Here is a 24947-nt window from a genome sequence, read left to right as displayed (position 1 = left end):
TTGGTAGGCTGACACACACAGCGCAGGGAGCGTACAAACAGGGAGGCGATCACTCGCCGTTACTATGGTAACAGGTGCAGCAAATTGATAGCACGTGTGAAACCTCACGTTGATTGTGCCGCTAATCACTTCAGCTGACAGACTCAAATACACACAGACACATAGAAGTGGCGCATTCAGGAGAAGGTGTGTCTGTAGAAACATGAGAGCAGACACTTGTGTCGCCTCAGGGCTCGGCTCGGTTCGGCCTGCAGCATAAGAAGGTAGTTGCACAACAGCGCCCTCTGGTGGTGGTTTACGAGAACAACCATTTCCAGTTGACAGACTTTATGCTCTTAAAATAATCTGATACCAGCGCAGTGGTTTGTGTCTTATCACCATGGTAACGGTAAAAGGTAAACTTTGCTGCTGTGAACATGAACTGGCTAAAATGATAACGAAGCCGCAGTCGTTGTAACAGAGATGTTTATTCAGACAACCCAATGCATGCCAGAAAGAACTGTGTTACAGCAGCTCTCTCACCCAAAGTATGGACGCATCCATCTTTTGAGTTTTGGAACGGAACAGTCTGCTCTAATTTATTGCATCGACACATTAGTCCTGGTCGTGTGCTTGAGGGGGCAGGGGAGACACAGGGTGCTACTTGGAGAGCTCGGATCTTAAAACAGCTCCGGTCGCATCACGGGGCTGTTGAAGCCACTGTTTTGGCAAAGGGACGAAAGTAATTCACACAAAGAGACAATTAAAAAAAGATGCACTTACTGTAGGCAGCATTCACATGCATCAGACTAGCGTTAACATTTTTCTCCACTATTCACAGCTACAGGTTTTCAGTTGGGCGATTTATTTTACACATAATGAATCAGTCAATGAACAAAAATGTGGTGGATTCAGGAGAACAGAAAACATAAAATGATCTTTTTTTTTTTATTAAAGGCAAAAGAGACTAAATTGTGCTTATTGTTGTGGGATCTCACGAACCCCTGCACTCAATTCACACGTCACATCCCCCAAAACGGGACTCCTCCACACGCTTTCAGCCACTTGGTCCACCAAAGTTTTGGCAGCTGCTGTTGCCATCGCGTCTCCGATATAGTGATGAGCCAAAAATACCATAATAATATCAAAAATAAATGCAACCCTTTCACAAAACATGAGCAATAAATAATAATCAAGTGGCGTTCTTGTACTGTATATGTACTGTATATACACAGAGTTAAGTTTGTTGTATATATGTACACGAAGAGGGGCGGTCCATTCCAGACAGAGCTCGTAGCGCGCGACTGGACCTTGTGCCCAGATTCTATGAATCCCAGGAGGAGCAACAACATAATAACTTACACGGAATCCTGGGGAGCGGAAGGGATCACACACAGTGAGGCCACTGAGACGTTGCCTCGTCATTTAAAAGCGCTGGTTTGGAAAAGAGAAGAAATTATAAAACAAAAATGTAATATTTTTTAAGGTAAGGTGTAAAAAAACCTCTAGAATTCAATAATAACTAGCTTATTAAAACACTGATTGACAACAACATGCACGATGCTTTCCCGGCTGCAGGCGGAGGGCGGCTCTCTCGCCTCCTCTGCACCGCGGCGTGACTCTGCGTGGGGCGGGCGGTGCACGCCGTGCACGCCTCCCCTCCGCGTCGGAGGCTCCAGAGTGAATGGTGACGTTCTCACGCTCGGGTCCATGAGGGCAGCAAGCTTCCGTACATATGCGCGTGTCCCGTACATCGAGTCGCTACCTCCTCACCGACAAATGTCCAAATCCTATTTTCGTAGCTTATGTACACAAATGTCTGCCTGGCGGTCGCCCAGGCAACGAGTCCCATCCTCACACAGTTCTAAGCATTGCAGTCGCTCCCGCTCTGTATGAGAGACTCGTTGTGCAGTTGGCTTATTTCTACCTAAAAAGTACGCTTTATTGTTTGCTGTTACGGAGAAGTCACTGAATCGTACATTGGATACACAAGCTATAGAATCTGTGAACTGGTTGCATGTGTGCCTCGTCTCAAACGCTACGTGGAGGTCTTTGCAGCTCGTGGGTCCTCCTGTTGCGGCCCTTCTTATTTTCCTGAATCCGCCTCCACTTGGCCGCGTGCTGGCTGCCGGCCCGCGCTCCCCCCGCGGCCTGAGGCCCGGTCGGGCCGGCCTGCCCCTTCTGGCCGTTCTGCGTCTTCTGAGTATTTTTAGACGGCTGGCCGCTCAGCATACCCAGATTTGGCTTGGCCTTCTGGGCATTCTGGCCGCGCGCTGGGCCGTCCGATGTCGGAAGCCCAGCCTGGAGCCACGCTCTGCTCTGCGGTGGGCTGGCTTGCTGCTTCTGGGCATTAGGAGCCAAAGCCTTGGGCCGCAGTGCGGAGACCTCGGGTTTAGCCTGGTTCTTGGCGATGGGAGCCTTCACCTTCTTTTGTTTGCGCTCTTTCTTCCAAATCTGATCGCAGAACTCCTCCACGCTGTTGAGGTCCGGGTGGTCCAAGAGAGACAGGAAGTCTCGGTACCACAGCCGGTGCTTGGCAGACTGACCCGCCACGCTACCCGGACTGGGCAGCGCTGGGAGGATGTCGCCCAGTCTGTGGGCGGGGATGACCTGGAGGCTGAGGCGCAGCAGAGGCTGGATGAAGCCGTGTTCCACAGCTTGGCAGTGGTAGACGCCGACGTCAGACTGCGTCAGACTGCGTATGAGCAGGCCCTGGTCCGTGCGCAGCACTCGCTCGTCTACCTTGATCTGAAAGACAAAGTAACGTCTGATGAGCAGTCTGACATTTTGACAAAAGGTTATTCCCACGGTCAAAACACATGATAGTTAACATGATAGTTTATTATAGTTAGATGCTTTATTTGGGGAGGAATGAGGAATCTGCTGGACTCCATGTCCTCATCTTGGTTTTTAAAGCAGGACATCCTGAATCTTAAATAGATATGGCCACAGTTGAAACTCTCTCATATCATAGGGTCAAAAGTCAACATAAACATCAACAATGGAAGGTTGCCACCCTTTGAGGCTAAAGGTCAAGGGTTCATGGGTCATGACATGATAATGCAGAGCAGGAAAGATGTTTTGTCTGCAGAAATCGAACCAGTGTGAAATAGATACTGAAGTGTTTTTCACAATGAATACATGGAGACTGTCACACACCTCGTGCTTGCGGTCGTCGTTGGGCTTCTGCAGCTGCCAGTAGATGAGCGCTCTCTGAGACTTGGGGCTGCACTCCAGAAACATGCTGCTGTTCTCCACACCGAACACTGTCCTGTCCTCGACTTTGCCTCCTGTGCCGTCCACATCATCTGTTTCAACCAAAGACACACACAGAAAGGGGGTTTGACACCACAAGAAGGTCCGGGTGTCTGTATTTGGGCCAAGGTCGTCACGTACCATGATGCTGAAGGTCTGAACATTGGGAGAGAGGGTCCCCGTTTCTGATGTCCTGACGTCTGGTTCGTCTGAAAGATATTCACATAAAAAATTATTATTGAAACTACTAATAAACTGCCCACAAATATACAATAATCACATTCTCTTCAACGCACTGCTCCAGTTTGGCCACTAGGTGGTACTGTTGCACAACGCTAGGAATTCATTTGATGAGCTCTTATTGTGAAACACAAACTGTATTTGTTCCCTCTCTGCTGTTTGTCTTCTTGAAGTGAGCGTCTGATGTGATTCAGGCTTTTCTACTTCACTGACGAGCTGTGACTTTATCTCCTCCTCCTCCTCCTCCTTCCCTTTCTGTTGCGTTCTCACACTCTTCTGCACATTTGTGGGTCTGGCATTCCCGTCTCTTCTGGCCGTCTGAGCACGTGCGGGCCAGGGTGTCTGGCGGTTCTCGTTCTGGGAGGGAAAGTATTTGCAGCGCAGGGAAAGGAGAGCTGAGACGGGTCGGCCCTGGCCTCAACCATGGGGTGTGCCACCTCCTCCGTAGCCGTGCCAAGCGCCAGTACTGTCGAGCTGCTGGCCTACTTCTGCTACGTGTAAGAATTTCTGGATGAATGAAACGCAGCGGTGTAGAGCCGTGTGTGTGTGTGTGTGTGTGTGTGTGTGTGTGTGAGGGCTGTAATGGTCAACCTAATCCTGCTGGATTCAGCAGAGGGTAATTTGAGGGTGTGTATGTTCATACCTCCTAGCTGCAGGGTGAAGCGGTCAGACGGCTCCCGTTGGCTATAATTTAGTGTGTGCGTGCACTCGCGTCGATGTGTATGGCTGCATTTCCCTCTCTAAGTGTGTGTGCGTTCATCTTGGCTGTAGAGTGACAGACACAATTCGGAACAACTGTTACTGGCGGGAGGTTGAACCCCGGTTTTCGCTCTAACCAATGGCCGCTTGTGCCTGCGCAGCATTACTTCTGCAGATTACTTCCATCTTTAGCTGCTTTAGCGGCAGGTCTGTTGCATCTGTAAGAATTTGTTTGCACACTTGTGGATGTCTGAGGTTGGAGAAAGGAGGTAGTACGTCAGGATGCCCTCGAGCAAGGCATTTAAAGGTGCAGGTGTGCTGATAACTCCCAGGTGTGGCCCCAGCAGCACAGAGGCAGAGCATGCAGGCTCAGCAGTGACGTGTGAGCGGGCGCTCCTACCTCTTGGCGGTGGGGAAGTATCGCGAGCATTCGCTGCCGTCCCAGGCGCAGTAGGGGTCTCTGGCCAGGCAGCACTCAGCGCAGGCCTTCCCGTACACCTCGCAACGGTGTAAAGACATCTGCGACACCCCCAGGGCCGAGCCGAGGTACAGCTGTTGCTGTGGGAGTCGGGGAAAGAGCACGGACATATAACGTGAGCGTTCCCGCGTGACTCGCTTGGAAAGGCTGCTGTGAAACAAGGAGTGGCGGTGTGGGTTTGCTTCTCAGTAGAGACATTAAGTCTTTGTGCTTGTTTAAAGACCCAGAAGTTCTCACTTTCTTGCATTTGCTGGACTTGTGACCTTGTCAGTGGTTTTTTAGAAGCATTATTATGTGTGAAAAGATGTTTTACCTGCTTGGTCGACAGCTCCATCGCAGTAATAGGAGTGGGCTCCTGTAAAACAAAAGCAGCCAGTTTAACAGGACATCTACAGTGTGTGAATGTTTATACACTAGATTCTGGTTCAGTCAGTGCTTTTTTAACTCCATACCCTGAAGACAGTCATCTCCTCCAGCACCACCTCCTCCAGGTCGTGCCAGCTCTCTCTGGGGATCGTCACCACCTTTAACACCGTTCCCACGTCTGAAAAAGAGCCAGATGCAGCGCGTTGATGTCTGAATCACACATTATTACACCATTCCAAACGGAAGTAAAAGAATACAAAACGCTGTAGAAGACGTGTTATTGTGTACCTGTGCCAATAAACATGACGTCATACTGTCCGTCCTCTGCCTCCACTCTGTCCACCACCAACTGGGAGAACTGGTAGTCCACATCCGTCCGCACCATTATGGGGCGCCCCCCTATCGGGTGCACTGGGTTGTACATGGCCGGGTGCCCCCTGGCGAAGGTGATGACATCATCTGGAAGGTCCTTGGTGGAGTCAAAACCTCCGTATGTCTTACTGGGACACTAAAATGAGACAGGGACACGTGAGGTCATGTGCTGCTGCATATTTCGTGCATATGTAACGTAGGGAAAGTCTTGAAGACTCACAGTGCCAGGACGAGGATAGGGCACGCGCCCCTGAAAAGGCACCCACTGGTAGTTGGGTCCATCTCTGTGCGCGTAGGGGCCCAGAAACACCCTCCTGATGTCTGCCATGTTGTACATACACACGGCCGAGCCTTTAAATATGTTACTGTGGAGGAGAAGAGACAAAGAAAGAGGGAGTGAGCGTGGTGAAATAGAGAGAGCGGACAAGACAAAGGGGGAAGTAAAGGATGGCTCACAAAACAGGGATTAGGAGCCTGTGAAGCGCTGAAGAAAGATGACAAAATGACCCTTCATCGCACAAAGACAGAAGGGAGCAAGGTTGTCGTTACCTAAGTACGGGAATGACAGATTGGAACTTCTCTCTGATTGCTTCCAGGCTCTCGAGAACAGACAGGAATTTGGGCACGCCACCAACAAAACAGGAGAGCCTATTTGAAATCCCCTCCAATATTTTGTGGAGTGCGTCCGCGAGCCAGCTGGGTGGGTTTTGCCTTCGCTGGCCAGATGAGGGCCAAAGCAGACAAGGTCAATCAATTCAAAATAAATAAATAAATGAAAAAGGGAGTGGTGGATTTTACATCGGTTTGTACAGTGGGGTCCAAAATACAGCAATTTGAGCTATGACTAATTTAAAAGAGAGGTTTGTTTCCGCATGAATAATCCAAGATATATATTCCACAAGAGGTATTAAATATTCATGTGGGGATGAGGTAAGTTTGCTGTTTGCTCTGCACAAGATCAAGTACCTTAACCTCTGACATTAAGAGTGGATCTGTTTTGTTTAATTGAAGATGTGCAAACAGGCAGCTGATTTTCATTTGTACAGTTAAGCTCTTGCATTAGCCGACACAAACGCTCCGGTAACATTCAGAACATCCTTTTGTCTTGCCGACTGCAATGGGGACGTCGTTCTGCACTAATATATGGATGAGGCTGGCGCACGCGGAGCCGGCGGTACTCACCAAAGCGTGGAAGATGAATGGATTAGCATTTGAAAATGTTAATTAGAGAGAAATTCAATTAACTCCGGGGGCACGAAGAAGGCACTCCAACATGTGTTTGTGCAGAGGCTCACAATCCCACAAAAACACCCCCCCCACACACACACACCAACAGAGGCCGAATCAAACATTGATCTGTCAGAGGCGGCTTTGTGCCTCATTAAGCAATGATATTAAAAGCTATTCCTCGGAATCCGCGCTCTATTCATCTCCGAAAACCGGCCACTTAGAAAACCAATTTAACCACTCTAATTCTTCAACGCCCCATAATTGAATTTTAAAGTGAGCGTGTGTATGTGTGCGTATGTGGGCACCATGTGGTGTGGGGCTGTACACCCCCACCCCACCCCACCCCGGCCTTATCTCTTGGCCCCGTGATGCGACGTGTCTGATGTTCTTCTCTTCGTCTCATCAGTCCTGGTGATGGTGAAGTGTTTGTCCTGGATGCGGCACGCACCCACCCTCCTCCTACAAATGCTAATTCATCATCATCATGATGAGTGCCACCATCTGTGCCATTTCCACTCACTTATCTGCACCACCCTGCGCCTTCGCCTCTCCACATGCCTGAACAGCGCCCCGGCCGCTCGGAACAGCGGCCGGGGCGCGGCCGTACGTTCCCGCTGAGTGACTATCGCCTTTCTCCCGCTCCCGCCTGCTCCCTAATCGGATTTCTTCAGCCAGACTCTGCCCGGGTTTCCATGAAAAGACGGGACAGGTAGCAGGGAACGGAGAATCAGCTAAAAGCAATCTGCAGCGTGGGGGGAGGGAGGGGGGTGCCACACGGGAGGGACAGAAACCCTGAGACACCTGTAAGTGGATTATGGGATACGGAGCCCTGTCAGGGGGTCGGGCAGAGGCATGCTCGCTGGCTCGCATCACGGAATGTCATTTCAAAAAGTAAAAGAGAGGAATGAAGGAAGAAATTCTGAGAGCGAACACAAAGCGTGTGTGTTTTTCAAATTGAGAGGAAATTGCTTGTCCAGCTCAGTCGCCTGCTGCATATGTATCAGCTGCTTCTGATCTTCCAGTGACAAATCAACAAAACAAATATGACATCTGAACGTTTTAAAGGTCACCACAAAGAGATCTGGACTGGACTGTACCTGGATGTAGTGAACACCGCGTAGATGACGGGATTCTTCGGGTCCTTGGAGCTCATGAGAAACACATCCTCTGAAAATACAAAACGGAAGCCGGTGAACAAAAGGCTTTTTACCAGCAACAATCAGCGACCTGAATCCTCCGCGCGCGCTTCAACAAACACACACACTTACGCAGCTCGTCAAAGTGCGTGTCAATGCCGTTAACCCCGGGGACTGAGCACATCAGGCGAGCCTTGAGGAACGTGGTCCACTTGTTCACCAGGCTCCTGTGTCCTCCCATGTCATTCTGCAACGACAGCCACCCATCCATCGTCTGTCAGCTCCCGATCAACACGAGCCTCTGTCTAAAACCGGCTCTGTGACGTGTGTGTGTTGTTACCTTACACAGTTGTCCTATCCTTGCGATGGTAGCCTTCCCAGTGTGCTCCCCATCCATCGCATTCTCCTTAAAGAACAGGAAGACCTTGTCGTCCTCAGGGTTGTCGCTCTCAGGGATCAAGTGAACACTGATGAACCTGGGATCTAGAAGAACAAAGACAATGAGTTCAACTCAACATAAATGTGAAAGCTCTGTCCTGACAACAAGCCTTTCACCACACCTCACGCCTCTGAAACCAAAAGTCATGGCTCGGTAATAACTGCCATTCACTTCACACCCCGGTGTTACAGTATCTGACTTTACTCCAGGTCCAAATCCCACATAACGCCTGTCTCCAGACCACATCCTCGCAAACGCACATGGCTCTGATTGTCCCGGGTAGCACTCGAATAAATGCATCTCGACTTTAAGCCCGGGGAGGAAATCAAAGCTAAACGGGCGAGCTCTGGCCCGAGGGCCGGGAACAGGGGGCAGAAAAGCAGTCGCAGTCGCCAAGGCGGCGTCTCGCGTAAGACGAGACCGTGCCTGAACGCTCGGGGGTTAGCTGGAGAGAAACAAGCAGGGCCATGTTACGCCTCCGTGGCCGTTTAAGATATAGAGTAGCTGTGAAAAAGGAGAGTGCGGCCAAAGTGGAAAAGAGATTTATAAGTGCTGTGCAGGTGGGAGACCTCGTCTATGAATCATGTGCACCTCATACCTGCACTGTGAAATCAACTCATTCATGAATTTATATCTGCTTGCATGCGAACACAAGCTGGAGCCACGAGGTCATGCTGTTCATTACATTCAATTCGCTACAAAGGGCCACCATTCAGGGGAGTTTGATCCAACCTGTGTGTGAGTGGGAGGCCAGTACAAGGTGAAGAGACGTGTAAATAAAACTAAAGAATGAGGACTAGCAAAGCCAAGTTCCTGTTGAGCTCAGAACCTTTTCGAGATTTGTTCCTACGTTGCCGTCTTTTTATATCTGAGTTCCTTGTAACTTTGCTGATGAAGCCTCATCCCAGTGGGCCGTGCAGTTACAATCCCCTCTTTGTGGAGGATCCCAGAGCATTTGTTTGAACAAGGTGAAAGATCGATGGGGATTAATCTGGTATCCATGACATCTCCCTTTTAAAATGTTCTTTATTAAAATGTCACAGCCATCAGCACTGCAGAGATCAGTGTTTGTGATTTCTGATGGCTCTGGGGGGGGGGGGGGGGTGGAAGAGGGGAACTGAGATGGAATTCGACTCCACTACAGGAAAACAGCTGAGAGGGGATTAGTTCTGTGGGAAAGGGGATGGCACAGCTTGAGGGAACGGTTGAAGCTGACCTTTTGTGACCTCCTACGTTATCCGCGGTGCCGAGCGATAGCCAGACGGCCCGAACACTCAGAAACCTGTACTGCCGCACTAGTCTGACATCAAATGTCTGCACATGAATGGAAATGGTGGGAAACTTGAGATTTGGGAGAGACTTTAATGCTTCAAAGACTATTAAATATCTGAAAAAGCTGGTGTTTGTTCCTGAAAACTGGCCAACAACACGGGTGAACAAACGTGCAACATGTATTAAGACATAGTGATATCACTATAATAAAATACCAAATTCAATTTGATGCGAATGAACCTTTTTTTTTTTTTTTACCATTCAGCCATCTTGAATCATGCTGCTCTGTCCTGATTGGATGATGGTCTCCCAGCGTACGGAAAATAGCAAAGTCCCTTCCCATGAAATCAGCGGATGTGCCAGAGTACAGCTCTCCATCTGCCAGTAAGAAAGCATAGTTAGAACAAATGAGCGGTTCAGCTCCTCCCGGAACTAATCAAGGCATAGATCAAGCTCACCGATGAGGAGGGAGGCTGAGAGCATTTTGGGGTCATAGGGGCTTTTCCCGCGGCCGTTCTCGAAATGCGAGGCCAGTCGGAAGATGTTGTCCTGTGGTGGAAACGGTCAGAGTTCAAGCCGGGGGCCAACGAAAGTCAGGCTAAACTCAGTAAATGTACATTTATAGGCTGCGTTTCAGATTACAGCATCGTCTGCTTATAGAAAGCTAATTTAGGAACGGGAGAGTTCAGCTCGATAGGAGCAAGTCATAGAAAACAGACGTGTCTGCAGAATTTACAAGCCACAAAAAAGGAGCTACTTCAACAAGAAAACCCATGTCTTCTAAAAGCTGCATGGGGCCAACACTCAATCCTCTCCCCATTGTTGGCTGCAGAATCCATGCTGCTACATTGATTAACCTGTAGACCTGCATCAGGATGACTGATGAAACTTATGCGGGGGAGAGGCTGCTTCATTTGCGATGGCTCAAGCTAAACCTCGCAGTGACCACTTCTTTGCACAAAGGATTGCACTAATGAGACGATAATCAATGAGGGGAGCGAATACTGCTGCGCTGTGATGTGTGCAAGCAGCCTCTACACGCACAGTGCACAAATTCTTTTTAAAGGGAAACAATGATTAGTTTACTCCGGCACCGGTGTCACGGCAGCTCAGTGGAAATCTACAGCGCCCCTTGCATTTATATAACTGATTAAAGCGTGCGGCGTTGGGAGAAGCGACATCACAGAATGCATTACCTCCGCCCTCTTGCCCATCTCCAGATAACCACAGATTGGGTGAAAGGCTCCTGTCCCACAGATGTATAGGTGGGTCTGGTTGTACGGCTGAAGAACCCGGATGACGTTGGAACACTCCTTCTGGAAAAGAAACGAGCGGCAGCATCAGAACCTGGGAGGGACCCTGCGCCAACTCATCCACATCATTCAGTTGTCTTTATGTAAATAATGTTGGTGGTAGAGAAAAGCAAAAGTGAAAATAGAGGCACAAAGTACCAAGCTGAGAATAATAGTGACCTGAGAAAAAACCTGTTTAAAGCCGGGACTTTCCAGTTGGTCAGAAACAGACTGTATAAAGGCTCCTTCAAGGAAATCCCACCTGTAAGTCAGATCAGGCCAGTGCCTCCGATCTGTAATGAGGCGTACGCTCGCCTGCGCTGAGGGTGTTTGGGTTGGCTCCCCAGCACACGCTGATAGTCCCAGTGGTGTGAGACTGTTTATTAGCAGGCTAATCAACAGCACGGGGTAATGGAGGAGTGTTATTAGCAGCCTCCAGCACTTGATTTGGCCACAAGTGTTTAAGAGATTAGGACTGTGCTCGCCTAATTGTGAATAAATGCACAATATCCAGCTAACAAACACGCAGATGTTGGAGACACAAATCAGTCCACGCAGACGCACAGACGCAGCCCAATTATCCCTTAATCTTCCTTCTTCGGGCATTTGTGTGTTTCAGTTTGTTTTTTTTGTGATGACGCCTCACACTGAATGAGAAACAAATGGATTTTCTCTTGAAGCAATGACATATTCCAGAGCTATGATAAATTTACTGGGAGTGTTTCCCGAAAAACACACATCCCCCAGTAATTTAGTCAAAAACTCTTTTCATCCTGTCAGCAGTCTGTTTGTCCTTCACAGTAATCTACTACTGTATCTTAGACCATGATAACGGCCAAACATCTGTTTTAGACCGATCAATACATGTCTCATATGGGTTTGATTGATACAAACCTAAGCACTGCTCTGTGGGTTTGCAAACAAGGGTTTACAATTTTTGGTGGGTTTGCCATTTATTCCAATATCTGTGTCATGAGCATTAGGTTGCAGGGCAACCAGACAGCGCTCCATAAAGTCAATGAGCCAGCCAAAAAAAACAGCAGCAAAATTAAACACGTTTTTGTGGAGATTAAATAATTGAAACATTTGAAATTAACCAACAAATGACTTGGCAGCTAATTATACGTTAGCTGTACACACGTTTGAAAGCTGGTGTGAGCTCCTTGTCTGGGCCTGTGATCATATTAACCCATCTCAAATACACATTGAAGCTGCAGCTCCTGCTGAATTCGCAGGAAAAGAGCAAACGTGCATGATGTCTTGCGGCCGACCTGGACTCTGCGCCTGTATGCCTCTAAGAGTGTGTCACCTAATGACTTTCCCCTCTGTGGGCCACATGTCTCTCCCACATCATTCTCACGCCCCTTATTATTCGCATGTCACCAAGCCCTCTAATCTCCCACTATGTCAGGTCTGTTTAGGATTTTCCACGGCCGTCCTGCAGCCGGACGCATGGGCTTCGTGGTAGGTACAGTACAGCACAGTGCTGCAGCCTGCACCTAAGCCTTGACAACCATTCGTTAGGCCGGTCACCTCAGGTAAAAAATGGCATCCCTGATCACAAACCATATCATTATGTGAAAACCACATCGACCACAGAGGACAAATGAGTCATTATTGGATAAAATGCATGACTCTCCTTAGGCTGGATATTGATGGTGACTTTCCATGGCAGGAATGAGTGGACAAATTTGTATGTATCTAGATGAGTTGAGTGTTGAGCTCTTTCACTGCATAACTTTAGACCCGCTCATAATTCTATAATATATATAATAATAGGAAATAACATCTGGCACTTCCACAGTATTATTATCATGTCAACTCTTTGTTCTCTGAATCAAATTCAATAACTTGGGCCGTGTTACACACTCATCTCTCCAACGAGAACGATACAAGCACCAGTCGTGCTGGAAGCGGGGGATCAGCTGTTCCATTTGTTCTATAATTGTGGTTTGTAAAACGCATCAGCCTGGGATCTGTGGATGCTTCAGCGATGTCCTAATCAAGGCTGCGCTGCACTGTGTCTCCACTCTCACCCACTTCATTTTCAAGGGTAAACATCTTCGCAGCACGCAAATACCTCATGGTTGCGCTTGGCGTGACGCTGCGCTGCCAAAGCTCTCTCTCTCTCTCTCTCTCGCTCGCTCGCTCCTTCCACCGTGTGAGGGAGTGGAGGTGTTGCCCTGCCTGTGTGGCCGTGACTTTGCGTCGGCGTGTGAAAACTAAAAAAGCCGGCGTTGAATTAGACCCCGGTGGAACCTGTGATTCGAAAAGGACTGTGTAACGAGGGATAATCCTCAAACCCCGCAGCCGCTGCTGCACTCCAGGCTCGTTCAGCCGTGAAATTAGGATCAGATGCATATCGAACAGCAACGCAACGCAAATAAAGCTGGTGGCCTATAGCTCGTGTTCAGCAAACCTGCGCAGAATCGCACATGTGAGCTAATAGAGCACGCAAGATAAGGACTCAAACAACACACTCCTACATAAACGCACACGCTGCACACACTTAGAGCCACATGTACAGACATACTCCCCACATATAGCCGCACATCAGAGGAGAGAATAAGCTCAGAGCTAATGCCTTATTGTCCTGTGGTCTAAGCTCATTTCCTACAGTACCTACACTGCTCCTGTACCTCTATGCTGTTTCTTGACTGTATCCCAGAACAACAGATGCAAACATTTCAGTTAATAACTGAAATGATGATGTGGTCGTGACTGTGCACTTACCCCAAGGTCTTTTCCTGCCCACTTGCATTCATCCCTCTTAGAGGGAGTGGCTGGCCAAGCGATCTGTTCAAAAGACAGGAAAGAAGAGGACCAAGTCATACTATTCGGATTATAATTCACTATCTTCATACCAACACCAGAACCTGTACAAATATTACAATGTCTCTATTTGCTGGTCTTACATTTTCATTTTATATAGTAGGTTTATGGGTTCTGGTTCAAATTATAGGATTTGACAATTTCAACTGCTCTCTACAGGTCAGGTCCTGAACATATGGATGTACTTTTCACTTCAAATAAGAGCACAGGCCTTTGCTACTTTCTTTTTTGCACAAGATAGGACCCATTGTCAGATAAATACTGGCTTTGTTAAATCCTCATGGCAAATGCATCTGTGAAACCCTGGTGTCACATGATTTGTAAAGACACATGGAGCCTATGAGTGTGCATGTGTGAGCTGTAATAAGTACGAGACTCAAAGATTAGGTGTAACTGAGCTCACATTTTTTGCTGAAGGCCACACATAGAAAAGCAATGGAAATGTATGCACATGCACGTACCTGCACGTGCACGTCCATACACATTGTTCCTTTCATTCCTAGACTGTATCTTCTCTAGATCAGCTGAGTTTTCCTTTCTTGTGCATCATTATTGTTGGTTTTGGGACAATTATAATACTTTTGCTTTAATCGCTGCTTTTTCCTTCATCATATAATGACGCAAAAATCAGGACAATAGAGGAGAAGGAAAAAATTGCACATCTGAGCCAAGGGCAAAAACATTTCAGAGACACAATTTTCCTCCCTGCTATTTTTCAGCACTTTGATTCTCCTGTTCAGCACTCTGCAGCCTGCAGGCAACTCATGTGTGTCCATGATAGCAGCTTGAATCAGATAAAAAGACTGTTAACCTTGTGCAGGTGGAGTAATGGAATTACGAACAGCCCTGTCTGGACTGAGACAGACAGTGGGAGGAATGGAGGGAGGAGAGGGAGAGAGGAGTAATGGACTCCAGAGGGATCGGCAGGGAGGGGGGGGGGGGATGAAGAGAAGAGCTCCTATAAGACCCTTTATTCGTGGTGCGTGAGCATTTAAAACATCCCTGAACTTGACCCAACCTGTTTGTGGTCTCTGTTGATGTTGAGGAGGTCAAATGAGAAGATGTGGTCCTCCGCACCAACCAGCAGTCTCCCTCGCTCCTCATCCATTAGGAAGGCGTCGTAGCTGGAGCTGTTGGCCAGGCCGTTGAAGGTGACGAGGTTACTGGACTCTAACATCTCTGCAGGAGGTTAAGAGGAGAGCAAAGGTAAGCACACACCACCTCCACATTGATGTCTTCACCTCAAAAAGATGAACAACACACACACACACACACACACACACACACACACACACACACACACACACACACACACACACACACACACACTGGGTTTAGCGTGAGACATTAAGAGTGAACACAGCCAGCATGTCCCAATCGGAGACACAGTTCAGACTGTTCAGCCGTGTGATTGGCTGAATAATTCATATGAAGTCTGGGCCAGGGGGAGACACTGTGTGTCAGTACTGCAGGTTTGTGTGGGCGTATGTGGGATGCATCTGTAAAATGGGTTGTTATGTGCAGTGGCATTACAGAGTTTGCAAACACACACACATTTCTACACGTGGCTGCATTCAGGGGTACAAGGTCCCAGTTAAAAGCAAACCAAGCTGAAGCCTTGCAGAATGTCCACAGTTAACGTTTAATCACCAAGGATGTGAAAGGTCAACTGGCCTCAGCAGGACTGCATCCACAAAGAGCACCACGACACTCGCGAGATGTTCACATTCTATTCACATCTCACTTTCGTCTGCATCTTTAACCAGTAACCAGTAGAACCTCAACATTTTCAAGACAAACTACAAGTGATTCAGAATAAACTAAGGCTGAAATTAACTAAGTAATGAGTTGATGAGCTGTATCACTGAAGTCATTATCAAGCAGCAACACTCTTCTCTGGTTCTAATGTTTTTCCAGCATTTGGTGATTATGAAACAACAAAACATAGATTATGCGTTAATTACCATAATCCTTACTTGTAGTCATTTTAAATGTAATATGAGCTGACTTTAGGGCTCTCTATCCATCACCACACAGTGTACAAACACATATACTTCTATATATACTGTACATGTGTACACATACAGTCCAGTGGACTGTGATCCCCCTGCTCTGATTGACAGGCTGCTATAGAAGCCATCTGTGCCAGTCGCCGTGCACAAGCGCTTGGACATCTGTGTCTACATAAAAGAGCGGGCTGACGGGGGAAGTGGTGTGTGTCAAGCCTGTCCGTGTGGCGGGTTCTTCAGAGGTGCACGAGGGCCGTGAGGGGGAGTGGTCATCACCTAATAAAAAGGGTTACAGCTCATCTGTGTCACTGGGATTACAGCCTGAGGAGAAGGAGTGGGTGGGTGTGGGCATGAATGGAGGTCTGTGGATGAGTGTTTGTGTAAGAACTTGTACAGTGCCACAGATGGGGTGAGCGTACGCGTGTGGGTTTCAGTGTGTAGGTATGTTTTTTTTTTTTTTTTTTTCTTGCAAACCGACATCCTGGCACTCAAACGTACACACGCTGACCGCCACAGGAGAAGCAACGCTGCCGCTCTCACATTACGAGGAGCGAAGGGCTGGAGTTGAGGGGTGTCTCTGAGCGGTTTTGTTATTGCGGGAGCCGGTGAGATACCAATAAGACAGGCAGTGGCTAAAGGAGGGAAGTGGGGAAATGCTTCTGCCAGTCCACAGAACACACAGGGGACGTCTTCTTCTGTTTGAGCTGTGAAGGAATGGAAAAGGAACGGGACGTGGCAGCAGGCCAAGGTAGACATCAATGGGATTTACATGGAAAAATAAACTCTTAGGAAACGTGGAAGAAAATGAATGAATGAACGAACACACCAGCACATAAATAACAATGGTCATTATCGTCTCTATGTCTCCTCTCAGAGTTGACAGTCGTTGCTCTAAAGTGGATGACCTGTATCAGCTCAAAGTGAGCTTCTGGAGCTGCACCCAGGGGCAGTGGGGCCCGCGGCCCAAAATGGCAGCTACCGCGGCCCGTCACGAAAGGTTTCCCCCCGATGGGCCAAAGTAAAGAAAAACACACACACGCATATGTCAGCGCGTGGTGATCTCTGACAAAGACAAGGTGGCCTCGCACACAAAACACACAGAGAGGCTTTATCTGAGCCGGGATCTGCTGTGGTTTGGAGAACCGGGGGAAGTGGGGCGCGAGCACGTCAGAACCACTAACCTAAACACAGACACGCTTGTTTGGAACTGGGCTCATACAAAATAAAGTAACTATACACAAAGGGAACATGTACATGGAATAACACAACGGTTCCATATGAAATCGCTGCCCTCTTTTAAACTCAAACACTACTGTACCACACCCTTAACCTGACATGAAGGTATGAATATTGACCTGAATGTTTACACTGCATCAATAGCCCCTGAAAACACACACTCACACACATCACTCTCCTCAGATTAAGTCTAATCCAATCAATATTTCTGCTTATGCAGCACAAACTTGTCGGACAGCCCGCACACTCAGCAGCTTCCACCGCCAACATTCAGCCCCCCACCCCCCACCCCCCGTGCATCCCCACCGCCACGCTTACACACATGGAGGCGGTCCACGCGCCCCACGCACACACACCAGGCTACGCACACTTTGCTTAGGCTCCGCTGGCAACTCCCATCCAACTTTCTCCTGTTACACTCGTCCTCTGTCTGCTCTCTTTCAATCACACGGTCCGTCTTCCGCGCATGAAATTGCGCAGGCACAGCCGCAGACGTTACATGGGAAACATGTGCGAGCACACGGATGCAAATCTGGAGCTATCTGTGTGCATGCATGCATTTATGCCAATGGTGTCTGTTTGGAGACCTAGTGTGGCTGGATGATGGATGTCTACTGTCCGACTGTAGAGAATGCGTATATACATATTTATACATGTTCCAGGGTGAGGTTGTATGTCCTGTGTATACAAACAGTTCATTCATGTAAATCATCATTTGTCCCTCTGCTCGATATATTTGGTTATGGAAAAAAAGGTGCTTGTCTTAAAAAGCCCCAGGAAAAAAAGAGAGAGAGAGCCACATTCAACATTCAAGTGCAATTGTGTGTGGAGCACTCTTCACTCCCCCATTCTGCGAACAGGCGGGCGTTTTAGACGCCCACATGCCACGGAGTAGTGGAATAATGAAACCGCATGGAACAAAAGCGACGGGGCATTAAATTATATTTATCTGAATGTGTGTCTGCGAACGCATGTTTGAGTGACGCGCGACATAAAAGCCTGACTGGGAGAAACACTTGACTTGGATTAAACAGATGGGTAATATTCCATTAAACTAATGCACCATTCACGGCGGTGTTCACACATGAAGTTGTGGATATGTAAAACGCTGCTTGTGCGTTGACGCGTTTTCACTTGTTCATTTCCTGCTCATTGATGCCGGGCTTTTTGTGGTGCAGCTGTGGCTTTGACTCACTCGCTGCGTGTAGGACTTTCTGGACAGGAAGGGAAAACAGGCAGTTTGAAAAGGGATGCAAACAATCGCTGGCGTTTATCTTCCAAAACCAAGGCTGGCTTCAGAGAGGGACCGCGCATCTCTAACAGGGTTTGGCACGTCAGGCTCTGCACCTCGGTCCCCGTCTCCGGCCCCACAAAACGCAGGTGTGGGCTAGAAAAAACAGACGAGGCGGCGTGAAAATACGCCGCGAGTTTTGCTTAACAAAGCGTTCAAACATTAGCCTAAGCTCAAGGATATCCACGCATGCCTCCAAAGTTCACCTCCCGGGTCCTTCTCCCTCTTTCTAAGCGCAGGAGCAGGTGTGGGCTGGTTTCCATGGCGACCGCCTGTATAATACAACACGGGCCGTTTGATTTCTCGTTCAGGTGCAGCTGAGTGACAGCTCTAACAGGAAATATGCTGCACTACACACACGGCTCTAACTTCTGTGATTAAGAAAAGCTCCCATGGTTGCTTTAATTCCATGGAAATGCATACGCGCGCCACAGAGAGTTGGCAGATTCATTGCAAACACTCTAAATGTCTGCATGAGCACTTTGGACTGTATGTAAAACGAGGAGGGCTGCCATTGAGACAGGACTAGGAATGCATTGCAGAAAGAATGAGTAACAAATGGGAGCTTTTTTATTTTAAACTGGCAAGAATTTGAATCAACGTGACTCAAAGTGACTCATAGCCATAATTCAGAACAAGGAGCTGAATCCTAGTGGACGTTTTGGCGCTACGTTCTGTCCAGTGAATATGACTCAGTATGTTTAACCTTAGGATCTGTACCAGAGCGACTAACAAGGAAAACATGACCACATCCCGGACCGCAAAGAATCTATACAAGTGGTCTAAGGATGTGTTGAATTTCACCAGACTTCCTCATCACGGCACCGCATTCCTGTTCTCCCCTGAGAGAGGAGACGCCGGGAGACAGAGCCGCGGCGCAATTGACAGGAGGGGAGGAAATCGACAGACAGGAGAATTCAAATCAGAGATAATGAGCGCTAACAAAAAGCCTCGTATATGGAAGCACGTCCCCTCCTGCTCCCGGACGTGTGGTTTTCCAGCAGCGCCGCGACCACAGACGGATGGAGGCCTGGCCACACAAAGCCCACTCTCACACCACTAAACGCTCACGAGCACAACCAACAACCAGGCTCCTCGGCGCAGGCAAAACGGGCACGCACACTTTTCTATGCAAATGCGGCCACAGACCCAAACCCGCACACAGAGCCGTCCTGGGCTTGAAGGGGAACCGGGCTGCTGTTAGCGCGGCCGCGTCTGGAGCCGCTCCCTGTTAGTGCAGCCTGTCAGCCGTGCGGCGCCGCGGCATGCGAGCGCTGCCATTTTACTGGGAATTAATGAGACAGGGCTGCAGATCTGAACGCGTCGCGGGGAGACTGTGACAGTCAACACACGGATGTGACAGAGAGCGGCACACAGATGCAGCTGCACGGCACTATTTAAGGATCGCTCGCAACAAAATGAGGTTTCATGTCATGAAAGCGCCTGCTTTTCGCGAGATGTGTTTGAACCGGAAAAGATATATTATAATATTATTCACAATTGAATTTATGACAATACGAATGGTTTTGATGCCTTCGATTATTTATGAGTGGAAAAGAAAATACATAATAATAGTTAACAGTCAACAGTGACATTAAAAACATGAGTTCCTCTAGTTATTATAAATGACTGCACATTAGTACATCTGTCGCCTGCGGCCCGTCCATCCCTCATTTGTAACTGGAGGCTGCTGAGATTGAATGGCGCGCCCGCTCTCCGTCTGACTGACGGGTCCTGGCAGGTGGCGGCGCCCGTTCATACCCACGGCTTCAGCAATTGTAACCCAAGCCCACATCCCAACACAGATGTAGAGACACGGGATAGGTCCCCCGCGTGCGTGCGTGTCCATACAGTGCTTGTGTACACACAGACAAATGCCGAGGCCGTCGCATAAATCTTTGAGCGAACACACTAATGTCCTGTCAGTGCAGCTCAACACCGGCCTGAGCGGCTCTGTAGAATCATTGGCCCTGAAATAAACTTTTGAAAAAAATTAAAAAAAAAAATTAAAACAAGTGACAGACTTATGGGCAGCTTGATGACTCAGTGTCAGTACAAATACACAAGTACACACACGCCGTCGTGCCATCTTTCACTTTGTGGGCTGGGTTTACGGGGGAGCAGGGCTTCACCAGCCTGTGGTGAAACGTGAGTCAGCGTGAGGAAAAGTGAGGATGTGCTGCAACACAGGGGCATAGCTGAAAAGCAAGTCGCTGCGAAACCCGGGTTTATGCAACTGGGATGTGGCTGCGCGGGAGCGGAGATGAGGGTCGTTCAGAGCGTGCACGACCACAAGATATGTGCGGAGTGAGCCACAGCGGAGAGGCGGAGAACGGGAGCGCGCTCACAAGACTACTTGAGGATTGTACTGTGGGTCCGCAGCGCCGTGGTTCCTCCAGAAGCATCCGAGCCACAAGAGACGGTGGGAGGGAAACGGGGAAAGCGGGAGGCAGACATCTCCAAAGTTGGCACGTTGGGAGAACACCTTATAATTATGTACATCCGCTATGTCAGCCCCGGCCCGCGGGACCAGAGGCGCTCCGATGCTCGTTCACATAAACAATGACTAGATCAAACCGGCGCACATGCGAGCATCCGCAAACAGACTTCGCCGAGTGCGGTTCCGCGCCGAGTGTCTATTTTGAAGGGTTTTAAGCCAAATCCAGATTCCCCGACTCTTCCGCTGTCTCGCTGCATCTTCGCTGCGGGGTTCCACCCATCGGGCCAACGTGTGCCGGCTTCAGAGGTCATACAGTAGGCTCCCTAATTACCCAGAGCCGGGGGTAATTGCTGGGTTGTTTAACGAGACCTTTTAAGATTTAAAGTGGTGCTTGCGTGTTTTTTTAGGGATCACAATAGGGTCACGTTTTGCAGTCCCCCCCCCCCCCCCCCCCCCCACATACATCTGAATGCATATGCGCTGTGTGTGCATTGAGTGGCCTTTAGGGGTCAGTGTTCCTGAGTGGTTGGAGTTGGAGTGTGAATATGAAAAAGTTTAACAATCCTGCAAACACACAAAAACACCTCCTAAACAGGCCAAGCAAGATTCCTCCAACTTGGATTTGAGCTTTACCTAAAATCACCTCCCACCTTAATTCACTGGTCCGAGCCAAAGAACATCAGGTCTATTTTCATGTCAAGGAGAAGGGGAAATCATTAACTCTGGTGATCATCGCTCTGTCCCCATAAAGCTGGATCCTTTTCGCTGAATGCCTAACTGACCCCATTGGGAAATCATTTACTCTGCACTTACCGCGCCAGCCGCCCCGCCAGAAGTCATTTTATCTACCTGACTCCATTCCTGAGTGCTCCTGGTTCTCTAAACTGCTCACTCTGCAGTCGTTTGTCTGTCCTTTCCAGGAGAATGAAATCACCCACTTCTGTCTGACTATCTGTCCCCGCGGACGAGTCATCAGCGCTTAAATGAGAACAATTTGCTGGGACTCATTCATGTACGTGCTTTTCCTCGGAGCCTCCTAAAACACAGGCGTTGATTTGCTGGGGTCCCCAGGCTCTGCCTCGCTCCGGTCCCAGTCCTGGGCCCAGCCCTCTCGTAGCTCTGCTTGTCTCACTGTCCTTCCCAGGAGGATCCCTCCTTGTCATTTATTTGACTTAATTACTATGCTGGCTTTGCGAAGGGAGAGAGGATGAGTGACACTTCGCTTCGCTACGAGCCTCCCTTTCTTCCCGCGTCGCGCACTGTCTGCCAGCTTTTGCTTCATTAACGGCGAACCTCCACCCCTCCGCCGCCGCAGCCCTTCCTTCCCTCATCCGCCAAAGTGTGGGTGTTAACTGAGAATCGTCCCCCTGACAGGCATCAAGAGAGCCATCAAACACCTGTGGGCCCGAGACAGCGACGCACAAAAGAGCGCGATGCCTTTACACCCCGTGCGCACACACACACACACACACACACACACACACACACACACACACACACACACACACACACACACACACACACACACACACACACACACAAGCACAAGCCAACAGCAGTTTGCAATCACACGTAATTACAGAAAACCTGATTCAAGAGCACAATAAAAGATGTCCGTCTGTGAGCTCATGCATATGTGCACAGACGCGCGCACAGAACCAGGTGTCTAATTATATGAGCGCACGCCAGACCTGACACTTTTTTACCTCACCGAAACAAAAGTCACACAGTGCATGGGTGTCGAACATTCACACCAGCCGCGGCAGGAACATTCTCACATGCGTCCGTAAATGAGAGAATGACAGCACGTCCATGCTCCGCCACCACAAGACCTCTCCTCCTGCACAACATAGACAGATGCTCAATACAGACTCTGATGCTCGTGACATATCTGCTGTGCAGCACTGTCAGCAGCGTGTTCACTTGTCAGCCTGAGCAGTGAGGAGGATCACAAAAGGGGGCAGGAGGGAACAATATTCGCATTCTTCACCCAGATGGCTGTGTAAAGAAGGGAGGACATTTTTCCATAATGGCTAGAGGCCTGGCTTCTTGTCAACTGATACATGGAGCCCTGGGGATATATGAATTGCAGCAGGTAAGGTCAACTATGACTCTGTCCAGATTTATTTGGTGCACGAGACATTTTATCGCGATGTGCCGACCGCATCAAACCCATGGCACCAGGAAGCGCTGGGAAAAGTGCATTAAACTTTAAGATGCAAATGTCACCCTGGTTTAAGTTTAGCACAGACAATCGGCATACGCATTTGGAAACAGAAGCGGTGATAAAGAAAATATACTGTCCCTAAATTACAACTTGCAACGCATCTAAAAAATAAAGTGCACGTCATGTAGCAGGCCTCTAAACATAAGTTACACCAAACATCTTGGCTAAAGATAGAGGAGGAATTACAGTGACAAACATCATATTCACCCTCTCGGAGGGACAGTTTGATTTTGCCCCAGCATGGGTTGAAGTGATCAGAGGCAGCAAAGCGTTGGGTGACAGTCAAACATACACGCTGACTTTCAACCGCACGCTCGCTCCGCGTTTCAGGCTGCAAACCCATGGCAAATCAGCAGGGGGATAAATCTTCAGAGGGCAGGCTTCACGAGCAAAACAGGACTAAAATAAAGAATCAAGAGACCACACCGCCAGCTGTATAGTTTTGGTCATGTTTTAGGACAAAGAACCACAACAGCCTCCTGCCCTGATGTTAAAAAAGAAGGAAGAAACTAAAAAAACTTCACAAAATATGCCAAAAATGTTGCCATTTATTTGTAGCTGGGATTTAAAGTCTGCTATTGCAAAGAGCCTGATTTAGTGTAGGGTGTGAGAGAGAGGAGACGAGACAGAGAGCGAAGGAGAGAGAGAGAGGGAGGGAGGGAGGGAGGAGAAGAAGGACCGGCGCTCCGCAGTCTCCCCTCAAAATAACACAGAAGGGGAGAGAATAACATGTTTGCTGTATACGTCAAAAAAGCACACGTGCATGATCTGAACGGAGACACCAAAGTCCCTCGACCTCTTATCCGCGATGAACACAATCTGCTGCAAATGATTTAATGTGTGAGCGTTAAATCAACATGCGGAGGTAGCTTCCTGTTTGAATAAAAGTCCAACAGTTTCATCTGGTAGGAACAAAGTTATGAGAAGTCGTAAAGCCTGTATCCGTGTCAGGATCGAACTGATTTCTTCGGAGGGTGGTTTTGGGACAGAAGCCATTAAAACAGAGGCTCCGGTGCCTGTTCAGAGCACTTAACAGGGCTGTGCACTACTGACAGAAAGGAACGGCACGGGGGAAAATCTGGTACAGGGGCCAATATATACATTTAACATCAGGCGTGAGCAGGTCCACAGCATGTGGAACCAATCTGACTATTTGTAGGGAGAACAGTGAATTGAGAGAGACAGGCAGGAGCAGGAAAGGAGGAAGAGAGGAGTGAGTAAATGGAAGAGAGATGATGATGATAATAATAATAATAATAATAATAATAATAATAATAATAATAATAATAATAATAATAATAATAATAATAATAATAATTATATTACTGATAATAATCTTACCCTTGTATGATAGCTTTAGCCTGGGGACGCTGTGCCTGGGCTCATCTCCTTTTCCCAGCTGCACCGCCCCACACAGCAGCGCTACAATCCCAAACAGGTAATCCATGGTGCTGGAGTGCTGCTGGCTGGCCTCCAGACCAGGGGGCACTCGAGCCCCGAGCAATGCCCCGAGATGAGCGTCTCCCGCTGGGGTCCGCTGAGTCCGGACCCTCCACGCGCGCCCTGACACTGGAGGCTCCCGGGAGGGCAGGAGGGGGAACCCTGGTCGTGCTTCCCAGCGCAGGGAGTGGACGGTGGTGGGACGTCTGCACTGTGGAGTGGGTGAAGGTGCTGCTCACATGACTCCCTGTGTGGAGGTCCAGGATCTGTAGTCCCGTGGCTGCTCTGTCCTGCCCCAGGTGAAGCCGGAGCAGGGCTTCAGCTCGGCGTGATCACAGCGGAGAGGTAAAGCCTGGCTGAGGGAAATCAGATCACTTATCCACAACAGTGAGGCTCTTTCTCTACAGATTTTTCTTTTTATCTCTTTCTGTCTTCTGGCGTCTTCCCTTTGAGCAGACACTCACACCAAGCCTCTAATCCTTGTGTGCGGCTTTACCAGACTGTGAAAGAGAGAGAGAGAACAGGAGAGAGAGAGAGAGAGCAACACCGTCCACCAGAAGAGAGGGGAGGAGGGAGAGCAGCTGAGAGTGCTGGTGAGAGAGAAGCGCATTAGGGGGGCGGGATGACTCGCGAGCCACGATGGAACCCGTGCAGTGGATAGATGGAGACTGGATGATTAGGTTTTATAGTGGCAACTAATTCCGCCCTTGTTTC

At 48.8% G+C, this 24947-nt stretch overlaps 1 protein-coding gene across 2 annotated transcripts; it reads right to left on the bottom strand.

Moving 5' to 3' along the window:
* Positions 1-447: 447 nt before the first annotated feature.
* sema3aa (sema domain, immunoglobulin domain (Ig), short basic domain, secreted, (semaphorin) 3Aa) lies at positions 448-24722 on the bottom strand. 2 transcript variants are annotated; one of them, XM_029162623.3, is made up of 17 exons: positions 24135-24722; positions 14609-14769; positions 13492-13554; positions 10663-10779; positions 9925-10015; positions 9725-9844; positions 8096-8238; positions 7888-8002; positions 7717-7786; positions 5610-5754; positions 5306-5525; positions 5104-5195; positions 4965-5006; positions 4574-4731; positions 3376-3443; positions 3139-3287; positions 448-2727 (listed from the first exon to the last, which is right to left on the bottom strand). In XM_029162623.3, exons 1-17 carry the CDS (start codon positions 24238-24240, stop codon positions 2011-2013), a joined length of 2577 nt encoding a protein of 858 aa, XP_029018456.1. In that variant the 5' UTR covers positions 24241-24722; the 3' UTR covers positions 448-2010. The 2 variants fall into 2 exon arrangements, with proteins under 2 accessions (XP_029018456.1, XP_029018455.1); XM_029162622.3 differs by having other exon boundaries at positions 10663-10782; positions 24135-24721.
* Positions 24723-24947: the final 225 nt, after the last annotated feature.

This window comes from Betta splendens, chromosome 9 (assembly GCF_900634795.4).
Source record: "Betta splendens chromosome 9, fBetSpl5.4, whole genome shotgun sequence".
NCBI lineage: Eukaryota > Metazoa > Chordata > Actinopteri > Anabantiformes > Osphronemidae > Betta > Betta splendens.
This window is presented reverse-complemented; position numbering and strand designations above follow the sequence as displayed.